We start from the raw sequence: 19,678 nt of genomic DNA on the forward strand, positions 1-19,678 counted from the left end.
GAGTGCAGACGTTAGATACTCAAGCTGAAGACCACGCCTCCTTTTTTATGCAAATGTGCAGGTGAGAGGACAGATGTTAACTTACGATGATGAGGAAGATGAAGTAGATGAAGTTGTAAAAGGAGTGTGCATCCATGACGTAGTACATGATGTCAACCCAGCCCTCTAGAGTAATCACCTGAGCAAAACTCAAACAAATGAAAAGTTACCAACGTGCTCACATACTTCCACTGAGGAAAAAATCCATTCTTGCAAACACACTGGGCGTACCTGGAAAATGGCGATCCATGCATATCCAATATTATCAAAGTTAATAGCTCCTTTGTGTGGATTTAGTTCTCCAGCTCGACATTGGTTGTAAAACTGGTACCAGTTCACACATGACTCTGATTCATCTCCTTTGAGTCCTGTCTCTGAAAAGGCTTCATCTGCATCCAGGTTGCAGTGAGTCCTTCCCACACGGCGACGAGGCACATCTGAGCACCGGAGCATCCCATTTTCCCTCGCCGTTGAGCAGATGAAAGGGTGGTCATCTGTGCCATCGGGCTTATAGTAGTCATTTAGGAAGGTGATGTTGTATCTCCTGCAGGGTGGGAATAAATACAAGTTACAGCTGATATCAAATCTTAAACCTTTACTATGTTCTCATAAATGTCATGAAACAATTTAAAGCACCAACATTTTGATGATAAAATCTTTTAATACGTCCACAATCACTTGGTCTGTAAATACGGAGTTGTGTGTTGTGTTAGTGAGAACCGACTGTATATAAAATAAACATACAAACATTTACATACTTAATGTTTAGTGGCAAAAAAAAGGCAAATTCTTGAAAGTATTTGATGCATCATCTCTCCAAACAGAGGTCTGTATCTTTACTTAGAGAGCAACAGGATTGGTCATTGGTGTGAAAAATGCTCAGCTTACATTACCCTGAGCTTTTCAGCGGTTAGAGTTAGTACTGTCCAGCCCTAATAGGGTGTGCTTTATCTCAAATGAAAGTTTTTTTCTTCCCAGATATAGATGGACTGCATAAAACACCTAAAAGTGAATGAGGCCATAAGGAATTGCACAAAGAGAGCTAAAATAATAGTATAAAACAGTAGTATGTAATTTAAGAATGCATAACATATTCTTGTCATCATATTTCTCATTATTACCTTCTACATTTTATTAATAACAAACAAAATCACATTTTAATGGTGATGACTGACTGAATTGTGGATGTTTGAGACTTTGCGGACATACAGGAAAATATGCAAATCCACAACAATTTACTGGATAAAGTTCGACTTTACCGATATTGTTTGAGTTTTACCCCTTTCAAACGTGTGGGACAAACAAGAAAAAATGTCAGAATCCTTGTTTTTTTCCGGTTTGTTCAAAATTTAGTTTTACCTTAAGCTGCCCTACATTTCTCACACATTTTCTTAAAAAAATAATAAATATAAAAAATCAACAACTTTTCAAGAGGGCTTTTGGACATCATAAATGCCTCTAACCAATTTGAGAGACTTTTTGTGCTGGAAATTAAAAAAACATGTTTCAATTTTGGCAACATGAGGACAAGGACCTGCAACACTTGGGAAAATTGAGAACCGCTGTAAAAGACTTTCTTTTGGTCAACTTCACAGTGTCAAGGTCTGGTTAAAAGTTGAAGGAAGTTCTACAGACCAAAAGTTTGGACACACCTTCTCATTCATCCTTCTCATCATTCATTTGAATGAGAAGGATGCAACAATTAACTTTCCTCACGACTTGGTTAAAATCTCAGGTATTGGGTCAAGGTTTTGTTTTCGTTTTTCAGTGTGACTCATTTATTACAAAACAACAACAAAAATCTACATATTCAAAAAAATATTTTTCAAATTTGCTTATAAGTGAGTAACAATAAAGAAAAACCTTTCACTTGGCTTTTCCTAAGCCTGTGTAATGCAAAACAACAATAAACAATGAATCCTTAAATTTAGCCCAACATGTGTTTGATACTATCGACGCAAATATGATGTAGGGATGCAACGATTCACTTTCTCCATGAAATAAGATTTAGAAGAACTACTATACGGTAATGGCTATTTCCGAATTTTCAACCTACTGGTAATCAATCCCTAGCTACTGAAAAACGATATAGTGCTGCACTTTGTAGTGCCCTGAATTTTAAAAACAATTCAGACACCACTACTCACTGGTCCAGGAGTGAATACTTGTTTCTGATTGGCTACTGGGTTTGGATTAAAAAGTTATAATGGACAGTGATAATGCACACCTACAAAAAAATCTAAAAAAAACTTTAGATTTGTCATCTGGACAAAAACAAGCGGTAAGAGGTGAATTTTCTCTCTGAACTGATGCTTTATTTAACCCATCTTGACAATCAGCATATACTGTACTGTATATCGCTTTCCTTTGCCACTGAAGTTGAAATTGGTCCCTGCTCAGCCGGCTAAGCGGTGCGTTGCCATGTTACCTTGACAACGCGATGCACCACCTAACATATCATCCGCTTTTCGTGAAAAAAAGCGATCTAAAACAAAAAAATAACAAGACTAAAGTAATAAAAACTGATTAGATATTTGTTTCTTATGTAAGAGACCATGGTATTAGCATTATCAAAATTTAAGTACTCTGCGAAAGCAACGGTTCAGGCTTCCACGCCGTGCAATAATTTCTGATAATGCACACTTGGTCGGCCATTATCCCATACTTGTTTTCATTAGAGGGTGACTCTAGGTACAATGGCAAATGCATTGTAACATTGCAGCACCAAAGCCCTGTCAGGGGGTTTTGCACTTTAGTCAAATGAGGACATGTTTGATCAGGAGGTGACAGTCATGTCATGCCATGTCGTGTGTCGGTCTGCGGACACTGATCAAGAAACTAATCAAACATGACATGAGGGAGACAATGAAGCTGATGTCTGAGAAAAAAAGACTCTTTTTCTGATTTTCCCAAAAATCAACAGTGTCCCCTGCTGATATCACAGCTTTAGTCTGTATGGGACTTCCTGGAGCTTGGATGTAAATGTCATAGTAAATATCATAGCGATTCTGTATATTTTTTAAATTTAAAAATACCCGTTTACTAAATTCATTTTCTTTGTTTGAGCCCTTGATTTATTTGTTATGTTGTCACATAATTTGACATAACTGGCTCCCATTTGGGAGTTGGTGAAGCATAAACACCCTCGGAAGGACTGTGTGCATGTTTAAATGATAATTGGATAAAAGAAGATAATCAGTTGTAAGCAAACTCCCGTCACAGTGTTGGGAGTAATGAGTCAGGTGCTCCCCTGTCTTGTGGCATCAGCCTGTTACCATGGAAACTTACATCTTCACATCCTCTTCTATGAAACAGCGATTCCTCAGTAGTCCAGCCCACAGCTGAACACCAACAATGCCAAAGATGAAGAAAACAAAGAAGCAGAGCGCCAGCACATTGCCCAACATCGGAAGTGTGTCTAACAGGAGTGTGACCAGGATACGCATACCTGTCAAAAGATAAATAAAAACAACACACAACAAAACGTCAAGAAACAAGCAAAGTGCACCTAGGTTCAAACAAAAGTGTTAAGAAAACAATTATCAGATAGGTGAGGGCTATGCAATCTGCAAAAAAAAAAAAAAACTGAAGCTGTGCAATTAGCTCAGTAGAGATAATTGCAGTTCAAATGCTAATAGTTACCCTCCAGTTCACCTTCCAAAGGAGCACACACACACTAAACTCCACTCATTATTGTTTTGAGTTTCTTGTAAAAATTCAGCAGGCAATGTGCCAATGTCACAGGGGCAGAAAAGAACAACACGAAATTGGCTGAACAGGTTGTGGGCTAAGCTGCTGAGAATGTCACGGGCATTAAAGTGATTTCCATTACTTTGTTCAGCGCGTCCTGATTTGTTTAGACTTGCATTCATCAAAGGCAGAACGGCCATTGTTACCAGTTGCTACAGCTCTTTGTTTCTTGTGAAAGAAATGATGTGAAGTTTACAGTGTGGTCAGAGGAAACGAGGACAATTGACACATTTTTCATTGTCTCGGTTGTGACTAATGAGCCTGCTGACTTTCTGTTGAGGACACTTCTACATCAAATCAGTAATGCAGAAACTGCAGCTGCTTCTTTACACCATCCAATTAACGGGAACGGAAAGTTGGTGGGACAAGCTGTAAAAGTGTTGAGTTAACATTTTGTTTTCATTGTTTTGCTCACAGGCAATAGCTCTCCAGAGTTTGCACCTTAAAGATTTCAGCAGACTATTGGAATCTATCTCGCAAATGTTGTGGTTTAACATCCATTAAGGCCTTGGAGCAGTGCTCACCTACTTTTACCGGCAACTTTTTGTGTTTCTGCAATTTTTGCAAAACAGAAAAAAGGTTATTGAAATTTTTTTTTTATCCTTTAGATTCTGAGGTTGAATAAAAAGGTAATTGTTTTGCCTAAGTAGGAATTTCTTTGTATCAAGATGGGAGCTGTTTCCTTTGTGGAGAGCACTATAAAGAATTGAATCTTTGAGATTAATGAGATTAGTTTAAATAAAGTAATAATACATTTTCTTTTTTTTTTCAGATAAAAAAAATCATTAGAAAACCCTCTCGAGTAAAATATAGATATATATAGATATATAGATATTCTTTGTAAACCATGATGAAATGCTTGAAGGTTTTTATGAGTCATTCAGATCAAGTATGTCCAATCCAAACCTTTTAAAGGGGAAATTGTGCATGATCAACCAAAGTAGAGAGGATTGTCTTCAGTGCTTCAAACATTACCTTATTGTTGATAGAATAAAACAAGGTAACCAAAGAAACATGGTTAAAGTACTATAAACAATGGCTGCACTGACAGTCTTTTACTCCATGTTGGACTTTTCCTTTTCATATGCTTAGAGACCCACTCAGATGAAAATCATGTTTTTGGTGTTTTTAATATGTTTTTGTGGCATTTTTCTGATGATGGAGGATAGATATGAATAAAATTAGCTTAAAATTGTGTTTTTTTTTGTTCAAACTTTTGTGAATCAGGAGCAGACGAAAAAATGCAGCTTGAAAGAGCTCTTATTTGTGTAATAGAAAATACACTGGGTGGTTCACAGGCTCTCTGCTCCACTCCATTCTGATGGATCCACTTGTAGACGAATAGATCCAAGTTCATCTTTGTTTTTCTCGTCTGAGCTGGTATCTGGCTCCAAACTGTACGGCTGGATAGCTCCAGTATGACTCACCAGTTTTGCCACACTGGTAAAGTTAGGTTGGGGGGGTGTGAGAGGCTGTAAACCAGTGGGAGAGAGGAGTGAGTGTAAACACATAGCTCTCGTTTTGCTCTGCACCAAGAGTCCCGCCCACAACTGAGAGGCGAATTTTAACAAAGATCTACTGCCGCTCTGCAGAAGCTACATCCTAGAAAACAACACAGGTTATTGATTTTAGCTAAAAACTGCATAATCACAATTGAAAGACCACTGGGAACGCTTTTAAAATAGATCAAAAGAGGATCAGAGTGGGACTTTAAGTAAATCCAATGGCAAAAGATCAATCCAACACAACCAAGGTGGCAGAAAGTGATTACGTCAATCCTGATCCTAGAGATCCAACCTCCTCTGCTGGTTTTTCTGCTGCTGATGATCAGTTGTGTTTAGTCAGTCAGAACCTGGAATCATGTGAGTCAGGTGGGGAGTGAGGCATGGATAGTTGAAAAACAAGTAGGATGGTGGATTGAGACAATCAGGCAAATATTAAGAACAGCGAGATAAAACTGTATTCAAGCCTTCAAATATCTGTTTTAATGATCATGTCATTGTCCATATTTACAGGCAAACTCCTACACATCCGTGTGCCAGAGTGGCATGATGATGTTACTGAGTAAAGCATTAATGCTTCAACTGTTTCTCCCTTGGGTGTGAAAAAATTGCTTTACAAACTTTTTCAAAACAATATAAGTTTGAGACACAATGAAGATAGACAACAGAATAGATAGGAGAGTCTCAGCACTTGGAGATAAAACTTGTAGACAATGCTTTATGTACAGCCTAAGACTCAATTTATCTTTTCTGGGTGAACTGGATATTGACAAAGAAAGGAGAGAAAGAATCTTACTGGGAACTCTGTTGATGGCTCTCAGTGGGCGGAGAACCCGAACAGTCCGGATGGCTGATAGGCTGACGTTGTGTCCATCCAGAGAGTACTCCAGCATGCTGTAACAAGGGAAAACCACCATCTTCTTTCTGGCATCCCGATCACGCTGACCTTGGTAAACCCTGAGCGTCTGCAGGGAATTTATTCTCTGGGATACACAGTCTTTTAACTACCAATCGCTGAGGTCCATCTCTCTCAGGACCAACAGATGCAATTGTCATTCAATGAAGCATTCACACACGCACGCACCTCAGCCTTGTACATCCACATGCTCACACACACGCTTGACATTTAGCTGGCATTAAACAAGTGTCTAAGCTTTCTACAAAAGTCACACAGACACACTTTTGGCTCATATTTAATGTCATATGAGTGTTTCTATGCGTGCATGTGGGTGTGTGTCTGCAAAGCACTCACCCCACAATAACAATGAAGAAGTCCAATCTGTTCCATGTGTCGCCAAGGTAACCTTTCTGACCTATGACCCCAAGAGCTACCATCTTCACCACCATTTCACCAGCAAAAAATGCAAAGATGCCATCATCCAAAGCCTGCGCGCACACACGCACACAAACCCACACACACACACAGAAATGCACAGGATTAGAACAAACTGATCACGTTGAATAAAAATGAAGTCAAACACATTTCAGTCCCTTGGTAATAACTTCACAATGCCTAATATGATTAGTTTGTGCTTTTCGATGATTGCATCTGCGTGCGTGTGTGTGTGTGTGTGTGTGTGTGCTGTACCTGCAGCACGGAGGGGGTGTGGCCACAAGGCTGGAACATCCCCAAAGTGACACAGTTCAGTAGGATGGCCAAAATGCTCACACGCTCAAACCATGTGACACAAGGTTAAGGCCATACTTCAAATCTGAGCATATGAACAAAAGCCAACAGCAATAATAAAATGTGACAGTATGAACACATTTAGTTTCATTCCTCTTATCTATTTACAGTTCAAACATCTTCTAGACTCATTCAAAGCACAATTTTTACATCACAGTAGGAAAACTTTTATAAACCTATTTTGAAGCTAAATATCGAGCTCAAATAGATTGGATAATTAGTCTAAAGTCAAATAAGTATAATAAGTATGATAATCACAGTCTAAAGTCAAAATCCGACTTTTCTTTGTTTATGATTTTGACTGTGCAACAGTTGCTGTCCCCGTAACCCTCAAGAGACCTTGTCTGACCCATCCATTCTAAACTCCCAATGCAGAGAAATCTCAGACAAGGATTAGACAAAGGTCAAAATGGTTGTGATACAGCAGTATGCAGCAGGTATGGTTGTCATCGAATTGACCCCGAGGAGGTTTGAATGATCTCTGCTTCTTGGTTTTATCAAGCTTCTCAAAAAATAATTTGGCTGTGAATTGTTTTGTTTCTCATTGTCAAATTATATATATTTCAGACAGCTGTTGACGCAGTTTAATTTTACAAGCAGAAATAAATTCTGTGGAAATTAACAGCTTTGTAAACTAAAAGAATGTAGCTGGATTTATCACAAAGCTGCTTCTTAAAATAGTCATTCCAATGAAAATTGTGCTTTTAGTGCTTTAACATCTTTCTCATGAAGGAGGACATGCTGTATAAAAAGGATTTTAAGATCAAAACTGTGTTTCTGAGTATGTTTTTCTTTCTTTTATAGATCCATGTACGTTTTTATTGTCTTTGTCTGAGCGGGCATCTGGCTCCAAGCTCTGTGGCTGGATAGTTCCAATATGGCTCACCATTTTTGTTGCACCACTTATATTAGTTTAGGGTTGTGAGGGGCTGTAAGCTAGCAGGTGAGAGTGCAAACAAAGGGATGATGGGATATCAGTGGAGGGTTACCTACACACCAACAGTCCACAACTGAGAGGCGAGTTTCTGATGAACTCCTGCCAGTCTGCAACACAGAGTTTTTGATTTTGGCTAAACACTGCAAAATGGTAAATAAAAGCCACAGCATTTAGCTCCAGTGTTAACATCTTTCAAACTACTGTTAATCTTTACTGTTTACGCAAATTACCATAATAACAGCGGGATTATATCCGTAGAAAAGCAGCCTTTGTGCTGAAGTACAACACTTTATAGTAGTGAAATGTTTACCCAAGTGATGTAAATCAGTTGATTCTGTAACAGACAAGTGGCTTTTCTTCATAATGTAACACTTTACATAAAGATGCAAAGCCTTAGTACAGGCTTTCATATATCAGTGCAGAGCCACTAAAAAAGCTGTTTTTCATCAGACTCAGTTGGTTCACATTGATCACGTAAGCAGTCGAAGAGTTACGATAGTTTCAACGAGAGTGCGTTACTTAGGTGTCACCGGCAATGTCTCCGTTGTTAAAAGGTTAAAAAACATTTTAAAAAAATTCAAACAAGAACTTATTTGTGAAAGCAAATGACTCAACCTTAAAAAAAGTTGGTATGTGTCAAATGCAATATTTAAAGAAGTAATTTTTGCATCTAACAAAATTGTCTCACACAGAAAATATGTGTTGTATTTCTATACAATATCAGCTCTGTCAAAAGAAAAAACAAAGCAAAAAAAATTAGGTAGTGATTGTCTCTTCTCTCCTGACAATTTTGGGGGAAAAAACGATATACAAATGGATTTTTTAGCGTTTATGCTGTATTATCAACACCTGGGCCCCATGACTGTGAAAGTCATATAGAATGCAATTCAATGAATGTTCATACTCATCAAATGATTCAGTGACCTCTTCTGCCCTGTGTGAATTTATCTGCATTCATTATCTTCCCAACATTTTTTTTTTCTTCTGCATCTGCCTGTCCTCCTTGACACTCTCACTGATGCTCATTTCTGCAAAACACCACCTGAAGAAAACTGCCTCATCAACATTAGAGCCGCGTTTTTTGCTGGAACAGTTTTAACTGCTGATTACATCTGATAAAATTTAATACTTAGCATCCTAAAAGTTCAAAATACAAGGAAAACTCTGCCAGTGCTGACAATAAAAACTGTCCAGACTTTCAAGAACAAGCTTTAATGTCTTGCCTTACAAGCACAGTTTCCGACAAGATGTTTTTCAAATGCTCAGTGTTCACAGGTACGAATTCCACCAGCCACCATGAAACAAGCAGCAGGCCTTTGAAGTCGCTTTAAGCATAAATCTCGGTGACTTGTGTTTCGGCATCTGGGTTGCTTGCTGGTTGTCACACTAGAGGACGAAGCATGTATGAGACATGAAAAGCAGCTCAGTCTAGAAAAAAGGAAGAAAAGTATGTAGTTGATAGTTAAATGAAAACACTGTGTTGCACAAATGCAGCCCACATTTCTGAGCTCCAAATGACAGCAATGTAGGCTACTAAAAAAGCATGGATGCATACATAACAAAGCCCGGAGCATGCACGTGGACGCACACACACGTGTGCGCACACCCATGGGCCCACAAAACACACAGTCCCCTTCCCGGACACTTTGCTCTCGAGAGGGCGGAAAAAATTAATGAGAGTACAATCCTTTATCACCCTTGAGACAGAGTGAGTGAGAGAAATGAGGGAAAGAAGGAAGGAGCGAGGGTAATCCAGTGTCTTCCCTTTGCTATGGTTGCCATGGGAACCACTATCTCACTGTGGGAACCGACTTCTGAGTTCCACAATCCGCTTGCATCCTGTCTGGACTGGAACGCAACCCTATTAATGCTAAACACAAACTAAACACAACAATACAGCAGGACGCTGAAAAAGCAAACGTCCTGCCGCGCAACTCCTGCTGAAGAAGGCTTCAAATCCTCACAGCTGACAAGTTCCCCTTTAATCCAACTCCATCTGTGTACGTGACAGCGTCTGACATAACTCTAAAACGCGCACTCAGATTAACCAGCAAACAGGGCTGAGTTCGGGTCTTATTGATGGATGACATGGGGCTATTTCGAAAGTTTGCCCATAATTCAACATCACTGATGAAACTCAAAGAGAGCCTCTTTTCCCTTTGTTTTATTCCTTTATCTCTTCTCAACCTTTCTTCCTATCAACTCTAATTTTTCTCTCTTTGGCCCAATTATTTTTCTCATCACTTTATTCCTCCTGCTCTCTTTCTCTCTCCATCTTCCTTTATATAGTTCAGCATAATTTCATTCCGTATGACTTCTTGCATGTTTTTTTTTCTTTTTTTTGCCTCCTCCCATACACATTTTTGCTCCTCTCTGTCCTCCACTTTCTCTACCATCTCCACATACGATCGCCCTTGGGTAAAGCTCTTCTCTCTGCCAGAAACTCGAAAGTCAGCCAACAGATAGAGCAGAACTTCGCTTAATAATTATCACAAGAGAGAACCGAGAGGAAAAGAGGCAGGCAGGGAGAGTGACAGTGATACAGGTCGAGTAAAAGAGGAGAGAAGGGAACTGAAGAGGAGGTTTTTGTGAAAAGCCGTCCAAAATGAAGGATCATGAGGGTTTCAGCTGCGAGCTTTTCAAGTGTAAACAGTTGTAAATATTGCGTAGCCTCTGCTCTTTGTCTTTCTCCTAATTTCCTCATCCGCTAATCTTCACATCCTTCTTCAGTCGGGTCCCTCCTCTCCTGCACTCCCCTTCTGCTGAACTCTCTCCTTCAGAGCCAACTCAGGTAATAAAGGTCAGGCAGACATTATAAATCAAATCAGATCACATCACCATGATCTTTTTGGCATTGCCCCCCCTCACCCCCCTTGGCTGGGCCACACATGCTAAGGACAGCGTGTGGGAACATTTTCATGAGAAATCTTCATTAACTTAAAAGGAGGAACTGAAAAGTCAAACAGACACACAAAGGGCTGAACGGGTTTTTTCTAAAAACACTGTCTCACGAGGAATGCTAAAGAAAAGATTAGGACTTTAAGTATTCATTTTAAACCATTAAATGGGAGATATTAGCTCAATTTCAATCTCTTATCTCATATTATAGGATTATACAGAGCAACTCGTGCAGATTAATAAGACTATGACCTTTTACAAAACCTGTCAGCTCATCTTTTATCTCAAATAAGACCTTAGAGTTTCTGTCTGATTCCAATAGCCCACTTCCTCTCAGTTTCCTTCCCCGGTGAAAGCGCTGCTCCTAAGCAGAAACTCATTATAGTGACAGCGAAAATGCTCAGCAAACAAAATAAACACCTAGTATGTTATATAATGTGTCATTCCAATTTTTAAATGGCAGCTTATAAAAAATATATACACACACACAAGGAAATTGTTCTCCAACTTTGTTTTTTTTTTCACTTTTAGCATTTTTTGTTTTTCTTTTAGCTCAATTTTATTTCTTTAATTGCAGTTCCTGACCACCCTCAGAGATTTAGACTGAATTCGTTATTACATATCCATCTATCTAACACTATACAGTTTCTCCTGAGAGCAATTTAAAATCTCCAAGCCAAAATGTGTTATCTGGACAGGGAAAGAAATCCAGAATTACCAGAGAAGACCCAAGACCTCCACAAAGATGGATCTAGGATAAAATTTGCACCAAAAGCTGCTGGGCCCCTTTCAAAGTTTTTTAGTTTACTGGGATGCCTCGAGGGTGTGGTCATTTCTGCTTGAATTATTAATATGTTTCCAGCTGAAAAGTAAAAAATGTCCCCATTCAAAACTGGTCAGATGTCAGAATGAGGCTGAAAAGGAGAAAAAGAAAAAAAATGACAAAAGATGAATGGAAATGTACAAAGAGGTGCTGGTGACTTTTGCATAACATAGATAAAACAGGAAATTTCAAAAATATTATGCATTTATCTTGTTACAAATGTTTTTATCTGTCACATAAGTCTTCGATTTGTTAGTTACTTTTAAATCTTCAAAATCAAAAACTGACCTTTACAGGGAAACATTAGCATTAGTAAATGTACAATCCTTTAACTAACTCTGATGTTTCACCTGTTATGAGGGGTGAAAAATGAAAACAAAATTGCACATGAAGTGGTGTAGTTTGGCGTACACACTAAGCTCATCTATTTATTCCAATTTAAAAATATATATTTTTGTTCGTTCCTTTATGTATTAAATGTTTTTAAATCTGAGTTTTTGTTTTTATTATTTTCCATGTTTTCAGTGTGTTCCAACAGTCACTTTAAATCCCCAGTTGTCTTCATTAAACAATGAATAAATTCTCTTGACTGTAAAGGGGGATTGATTAATGTTAAAGAACAGTAAACAATAAATGTTGGATCTTGTTTTGATCATATTGCCCTCATGTTTATTAATTCAATACATACTAAATAGTAAAGGTGTAATAATTAATCAATTAATCGAATAATTGATTTGTATTCCTATGATCCAAACAGATCAATCTGTCTGAGGCAAGTTGTTAATCGAATCAGCCAATACCATTATAAAATAATTTCTAAATGAAATAAGTTGATTACATTGATATTGGAAAATACCATTTGTATTGAGACATGGCAGGTTTATTTTACTAAAATGTTAAAACTACCAAGTGTGTCACAGTGGACAACACACACTTGATGCAGCAAAAAACTGATCAGTCCATCATTCCAGTCCAATGTGTGGAAACACTTTGGATTTAGCAAAGACATGTGACCATACAGTGTGCTAGAATGTTCTAATAATGTTCTAACAATGGGCTGGACTTCAGGAAACTAAAATGTGAATGGATTTGTAATTAATTCTTGTTTACTTGTTTGTTTGTACACATATTTAATTAACGCTAGATTTTCTTGCAAGGAAAACAAGGAATCTGGAAAACTTCAGCTGCACTGTTCAGTACCAGGTGTTTATCTCTGAGTCACACTGGTTGAAGTTTTGGATCCATTTTAGATCAGTTAATCAGATCGTTCAAAATGAAACAATTGTCAGATATGAATTGTCTCACCAATCTCAAATTATAATATGAGTCAAATTGTTATTAAAAGGAATCATTACACCCCTAATGAATATTGTTATTTTTAAACTCACCTCCATTTTCACAAATGCATTAATGAGTTCCATGCAGTTTTATCTCTTCAACTTATGGCACTAAAGTTCATGAATTCTGCTTTTTAAACTCAAAATACAAAGCGTCTTGATACAATAAAACCACAACAAAGACAACATATCACCGTCAAATGAGACTGTTGTGCGACCAAAGAGACATTTGTGATGAGTGGCTTTGACTGTTAATTACTAGACTGATGCTCTCTGCTGCTTGTCCTCACTTCCTAACTTTGGCATCCACACACAGAGACTTGATTAAACATAACCTAGTTAAGCTCAAAATCTTCTGTGTGGTGTGTGTGTGTGTGTGCATGTTTGTGTATGTGTGTAATTGAGAGTGTCTCCCATAAAGGTGGGCCAAGTCAACTTGTCAAACCCACTGGCTCCACCCCCAAAGAGTTTGACAGCTGGTAGCCATGGAGACTTGCAGGAATTGTGTTAATTGGCTGAAATGTTTCAGACAGCGTTCTGCTTTGAGTAAGATCTCTTCTAATCTGTGGCTGCCTCCCTATCACTTTACTCACTCGCACACCTCAGCCCAATTAAGACGGTGTCTGAGAAGAGGAACCAAGAGTGGGAAAATAGACAACAAGGGAACACTGATCCTGAGAAAAGAGGGATGATAACGATTAAAGGCAGAATTTTAAATAAAAAAAGAGGTCAGCACATAAAGGTACTTGTGAAGGAGTGAACGAATCGGCTTTTCTCATCTTTAAACAAAGGGGTGGCTCTGAATGTTTCATGCACTCCTAAATTAGTCATGTCTGGTACGTATGTGTGCCTGTCTGTTTATATCCAAACATCCATGCAAGTGTGTGCCTATTCGTCCACATTTTGATCTATTTTCAAAGTGTTCCCAGTGGTCTTTTATTTATGGTTATGTCGTGTTTAGCCAAAATCAAAAAAATTGGGTCAACTCTTGGATGTAGTTTCTGCAGAGCGGCAGTAGTTCATTAGAAATTCACCTCTGAGTTGAGGGCTGTGAATTTGCTGGCTTAGAGAAAGCCCAGCCCTGAATCCTATCTACTTACAACCTCTCCTGCTAACTTACAGCCCCTCACAACCACAACATAATATTAGTGGTGCAACAAAAATGGAGAGCTTCTCGAAGTCCAGTTTTCAGCCAGATGCCAGCTCAGATAAGGAAAACAAAGACGTTCATGGATCTATTTGTCTGCAAGTGGACGAATCACACTACAGCTGAGCAGGAATCTTGTGGCCCAACAATAGAACAAATACAAGCTTTTTCAAACGGCATAATTTTCCTCTGCTCCTGATCAACAACAATTCAAATAAAGAAATACTCAGAAATGGAATTTAAAGTCTAATTTTCTCTATGCATGTCCTCTATAATAAAAAAATGCCTCAGGAACTTGTTAAAACACCATTTTCATTGGAGTTGATGTTCAAGAAAAAGACTGAAAGTCACATGAAGGCTCAGCATTTTGCAAACTCGCAGCTTGGTTAATATTAGACACACAAAAAAAACAAAAAAAAGACAGAGAGTTGTTGGAAACAATCCAGCTGCCAAAAAAAGGTATGTGGTAGTAATCAGAAATGATTTCATTTCATTTCAATCACTTCAGGATAAAGATGTACAACATAATTGAAAACAACTAGAAAGTTAGTTGAGGGATGTGAAATGAAGTGAATGCATTCATTTATGAATCAATTAAGAGGAAAAAAAGCAAAGAATGACAAGTGATCTCATTAAAGTTTGGCTCTTGGGGACTTCCAATCCTCCCCCAGTGGGATTATATTAATATCCATGTCCAACAATGTCCAGCCACATTACTTCCACTGGAGACGGCTTCCAGTAACACACTCCAGACTGAAACACTCTCAGACACTAAAACTGTTGGACAGCGGACTAGCATCAGAACCTATTAATGTACAACAGGACGCTCGCCAATAAGTGCACAGACGCACAGACAGCACCAGGACAAACAAGCAAAATCACTTTATGGAAAAACTGCAAGCGGAAGTAAGCAGGTTGCCGGGGCAGAGCTACCACTGTTGCCAAGCAACCAGGTGATTCCTCTGAAAAGCCTCTCCAGGGGAGATTCCCTTGTTTGTGCGAGGGCATTTACTCGCCTGTGAGTGTGCCCATTTGCATGTGTGTGTGTGTGTGTGGGTGTGTGTGTGTATAAACTAGTGCTGACACAAAGAGGCTACAATGCTATGTGATGAGAGCATGCTAACAACCCACGGAGCAGAGAGGTTCACGGTGTCCACAGAATTTTTTTTCCCACCAATTATGTTCCTCTTGCTATACATGTTATTTATTCAGCAATTATGTATTTATATTTCATGGGGCATGCGGAGTGATGACTTTAGCAAATGCGCATAGATCTGCAATTACAAACACATTACGACACACCGGGAGAGCACACACAGACACGTGTAGGTGAATGTACACAAAAGTCACAAGCTGTGGAGAATATCCAATTTTGAGAGCCTCCACAAATCCCTGAGGTAATGCTGACGTTTATGCACGCTTCAGAGTATTCATGACTGCTCACACACACTTCAGAACTGATAGCCTCACCTATACACACACCTTAACAGTACAACTACTGGGAGACAGAGAGGAAAACGAAAGGTGAGACAATGAAGACAGAAGCAAAGTTGGGTTTAGGAGGTGATGTGAGCCTTTACTGTTTGTACCTCCGTATAAATATAGGCCAGTGACAATGCAACTGACAGGCAGCTGTAACCCTGGAGATTCATTATGGCTTGTCACTATGGAAACCTCCGATCAGGAAAAAAAAAATGCCGGCTATCTTTTCCTGCAGCTAATGGGTCCTAGGAAATACCTGAGCTCCAACAAACACACAGCTTTTATGCACACGTGCACACGCCCACGCTCGTGCTCAGTTCTGACCTTCGTCCCACCTTTCCTTGTGTTTAAAGTTAATACAAACATCTTGCTGTTACAGTTCTGAGGAAGTACAGGAGCACAGGCAGTGTGTCTCTGACAGTATAAACACAGAGGAACTTCTGCACGACGCCACGCATGCTCACAGCACCCCGGGGGAAGGATATGGGTGGCAGACAGCTCGAAGGCACCAGGAGCGGGGAGGGCTGGTTTGGGTCAGAGCCAGCAGAACCACTGGTGCAAGGGAGGGGTACGGCAGCTCTTCCTTTTCCTCTTCCTCCCCGTCCTCCTCATCCTCTCCTTTGTGCTCTCCCTCAACTGTCACATGCACCTTCTCCCCGTCCTCCTCCTCCTCTTCTTCCTCTTCCTCATGCGCCGGTCCTCTTCGCTGTTCATCCAGGTCTGGCTCCTGGATGCCCGTCATGGCCATGCTGTGAACAGCCTGAACCTAAAGAAAGGGGCGTGGGTTCAAGAAACAGCAGTGTGTACGGATCCCTCTGCACGTCCAAAACCAAATTCCAGCCTGTGCGGGGCAAAGAAGCTGGGAAAATTGAACCCACGTTGATTTCTCTTTCATGGCCAGCCAAAAATCCTTTGCCGGAAATATTAATTTACATAAATCCAGGCGTAACAGACGAACACATGGGAGCTGAGGTGCAAACAGGGCCAGCAAAAAGAGGGAGCACTTAGAAACTCCTCGTAGTAATCCTACGGCTGTACCATTCTGTGAACACAACAGGCCATTAGTGCTGAGGCTTTTAATCCAGACTGTCTTTAAACAATCTGGGCATAGAAAAGTAAGGCTTAGAAGGCTTTTTTCGTCTGTGAAGAGGACAGATCTCTGTTTAGACAGAAGTTTCCTACTTTAAGAAAAAATTCATGTCATTCAATGCACTGTAGCAGACTGGCACTTCTATTATTTTAGATTTCTCAGAGTCCTGGGTCATCATGCACAGCCTCTTAAATAGATGATAATTGCAGTTTGAATTAAACATGATCACAGAGGCAGATTCATTTGTCTTGCAGAGTTTTTTTCCTTCCAATTTCTCAATTTCAGAGTTTTTTTGTTTTTTTTCATCTCGTCAATTTCATACTCTCCCATTTGTTTTTGTTATTTTGGGAACTTTTGCTGTGCAGTCTGGCAGGAAAGGATGGAAGCTCATGGATCCCCAGAGATCCTGGGAAAATGTACTCCAAAGTGAGCAGTTATGTATGAAGCTGGAGCTCAAATTGAAGAATTTTAAACACAATGAAGCTTGAGCCAGTCATGAACCTAAACACAGCCTGTGTACAACAGGGAAGTTGGCACATGTGAGCTGACAACTCAAACAGGAGACCCAAACGAGTGTGTGTATTCATGAAAATAATGAGATTGTGACCGCCACCATCCCTCTGTTCCTTGAATTTATTATGGGCACTTGGCCATTTAAAGAGTCTGCACAGTTTAGGGCTTTTTGTCCTGATTATATTGGGCAGACATCAATTAACCAACACAAAAGCCATTATTCTACACAGCAGAAAAATCTGCTGATGAGTGCTTACCAAAATATCTTAAAAACTCATTACAATCCTCCCCCAGCAGCCCAGCCGTGATGGAATTAATTCATCGGACATGTTCCCAGAAGACAATTCTGTACCTGTATGAGACCCCTGACATCTGTCATCAATGTTGTATTAAATTCAGCGTTTCTCAGAACTTGGATCCCTGCCCTATGTCTTTGTCAGAAATGTACAGCATGTTCAGGAGAAAAACTGCAACTCTCCAAAAATGATAACAACTGCTTTGCACTGTGAGGGATAGCAGTGGCATTCAGAACAGCTCTGGCTCTGAGCAGGAGAAACAATGTCTTATGATAAAAAAAAGACCAAATCTCTTTCAGAAAGCAAGTCATATATATTCCTGTGATGTCATATCAAATTCAAATAGGCCTAACCTGCACAATGAGGAACATAACTTCTTTAATTATACAGCAGACACTCCACAATTACGCATTTTGAATTGATTCTATCATATTATAATTAACTTTTATATTTTTGAAAACATATTCACCGACTAAAAGCGTCATTCCAAGACCTGGACATTTTATGTTGGCTTGTTTCCAATCGCAGTGCGTTTGATTTATAAAGAAAACTGAGAAAACGGGAGGGAAAGTAAATATTACCGAAAAAAGTTTCTCCGATGTTCTTACCCGAGGTTAGAGTCCATTCAGCAGCCTCCGTCACTCCGGGTTCGCCGTGCGCTCTGCGCTCCCGGAGCCCCGCTGCTCCATCTAAGAGCCGTTCGCTGGTCCCGTGTCTCCCTCCTCCTGATATCCAAACTCAGTCCGTCAACCGAAAGATTACAAAACAGGCAAAATAGATGAAAATGGGAAGAGGACGCGGGCTTTTGGTCCAAAAGAAAGAAAAGAAAAGTCAACTTAATTGGAAGTAAGCGGTCGGCAGTGAGTCTGCGCCCCTCTAGCCGCTGGACGCGCAGCGCGGAGTCAGGTACCAGAGTTCAGGCGCGCAGGGAGGCAGAGCTGCGTCAAGCCACAAAGAGAGAGGCAGGCCAGGAATATTTAGATTTTACCTTCAAAATAAAACAGCGCTTATCAGGAAGTGAATCAGAATTTTGTATGATGGTTGTAACTTTTACATAAACTCATTAATTAAAAGAAAGATCTGAGCTGTCATTGTCATTTAGCAGCTGCTCCATGTTCTTCTGTGAGCTTGTAACCAGTTTTGAGTTCAAATACACGGACGATTTGATTAATGTAATAAAAAATATAGGATTTTTTAAAAATATTACAATGATTTTACGTTTTTAAATGCATATTTTAATTACATTGCATGTAAGTTGTTCTTGCTCAACAATGTTTTTCAGGAGGGATACCTGTTTAGACATTTTTTAATTTTAGCTGCTAAGTTTTGTGAAAATTGTCAGACAGTCACAAAAAATTAAATTTTGTAAAATGATTAACCTTTTTTTCTGAAATTACGTGATTTTGTTAAATAAATCATATAAAAAACAATCATCATAACTCCTAATCGTACTTTTATTTTCCTGTTCGTGACCATTTGTGAACTGGATAGAACAGTTTCTTATTTAGTTGTAATAAAACAATTGACAAAAAATAATCTTACATGAAAAACGCAACTTTTAGGAAAAGAAATGCCACCTCTGAAGCTTTCACATCATTGTTGGCTCTACTGTGTGCTCAATGAAAATCATGGGTGTGTTTTCTTATTTTTTAAGTGTATTGTATCTAATGTGGTTCTATTATTAAACTCAAACAAGAAATATACACATGTTTTGAGTGTGTTTGTGATGAAGAAAAAGCTCCACAGCAGTACAGGTGGGTGAATCTGAAAAGAAACTAATCAGGCAAAACCCTGTCCCCTTCAGTATAGGATTTATTTGAAACTTCTGCTTGTAGAAGCTTCTTCTTCCCAATATTGCATAACATGACACTGACGGAGCGAGTCAGAGCATGTGACTTGTCACCTTCATCTCATCCGCCTGATGGTCCCCCCCTTCCCAATATCCCTCATCCTGTCTCTGCCAGGCGGTTATCTCACCAGTCACCGGCCCCGGACGATGAGAGCGTGGGGTGTGGGCAGAGGGGGCCGTCTTGTGTGTGATGAGGCCCCACAGTGACACCCAGCAGGCATGTCGACTCACTAAAACCAGAAAGCTTGAACACAATACCTTCAAATCTTCTTATGTGCTGCGTCAGGTCTCAAAGCACAAGGGATTACTAATGAGTGATACTACAGCT

General features: G+C 39.5%; 1 protein-coding gene across 2 annotated transcripts in view; it reads right to left on the reverse strand.

The window, feature by feature from the left end:
- cacna1h (calcium voltage-gated channel subunit alpha1 H) overlaps nt 1-18,416 on the reverse strand; it is a 72,319-nt gene extending 53,903 nt beyond the window's left edge. For both annotated transcript variants that reach the window (XM_020704247.2, XM_023958231.1), the window contains exons 1-8: nt 18,110-18,416; nt 16,088-16,368; nt 6,880-6,973; nt 6,544-6,677; nt 6,088-6,185; nt 3,328-3,487; nt 271-583; nt 86-178 (exon numbers count right to left, since the gene is read on the reverse strand). In XM_020704247.2, coding sequence (XP_020559906.2) covers nt 86-178; nt 271-583; nt 3,328-3,487; nt 6,088-6,185; nt 6,544-6,677; nt 6,880-6,973; nt 16,088-16,350 — 1,155 coding nt within the window. In that variant the 5' untranslated portion in view covers nt 16,351-16,368; nt 18,110-18,416. The remainder of the gene's footprint in view (nt 1-85; nt 179-270; nt 584-3,327; nt 3,488-6,087; nt 6,186-6,543; nt 6,678-6,879; nt 6,974-16,087; nt 16,369-18,109) is intronic.
- Nucleotides 18,417-19,678: the final 1,262 nt, after the last annotated feature.

The sequence above is a fragment of the Oryzias latipes genome, chromosome 1 (assembly GCF_002234675.1).
Source record: "Oryzias latipes chromosome 1, ASM223467v1".
In the NCBI taxonomy this organism is placed as follows: Eukaryota; Metazoa; Chordata; class Actinopteri; order Beloniformes; family Adrianichthyidae; genus Oryzias; species Oryzias latipes.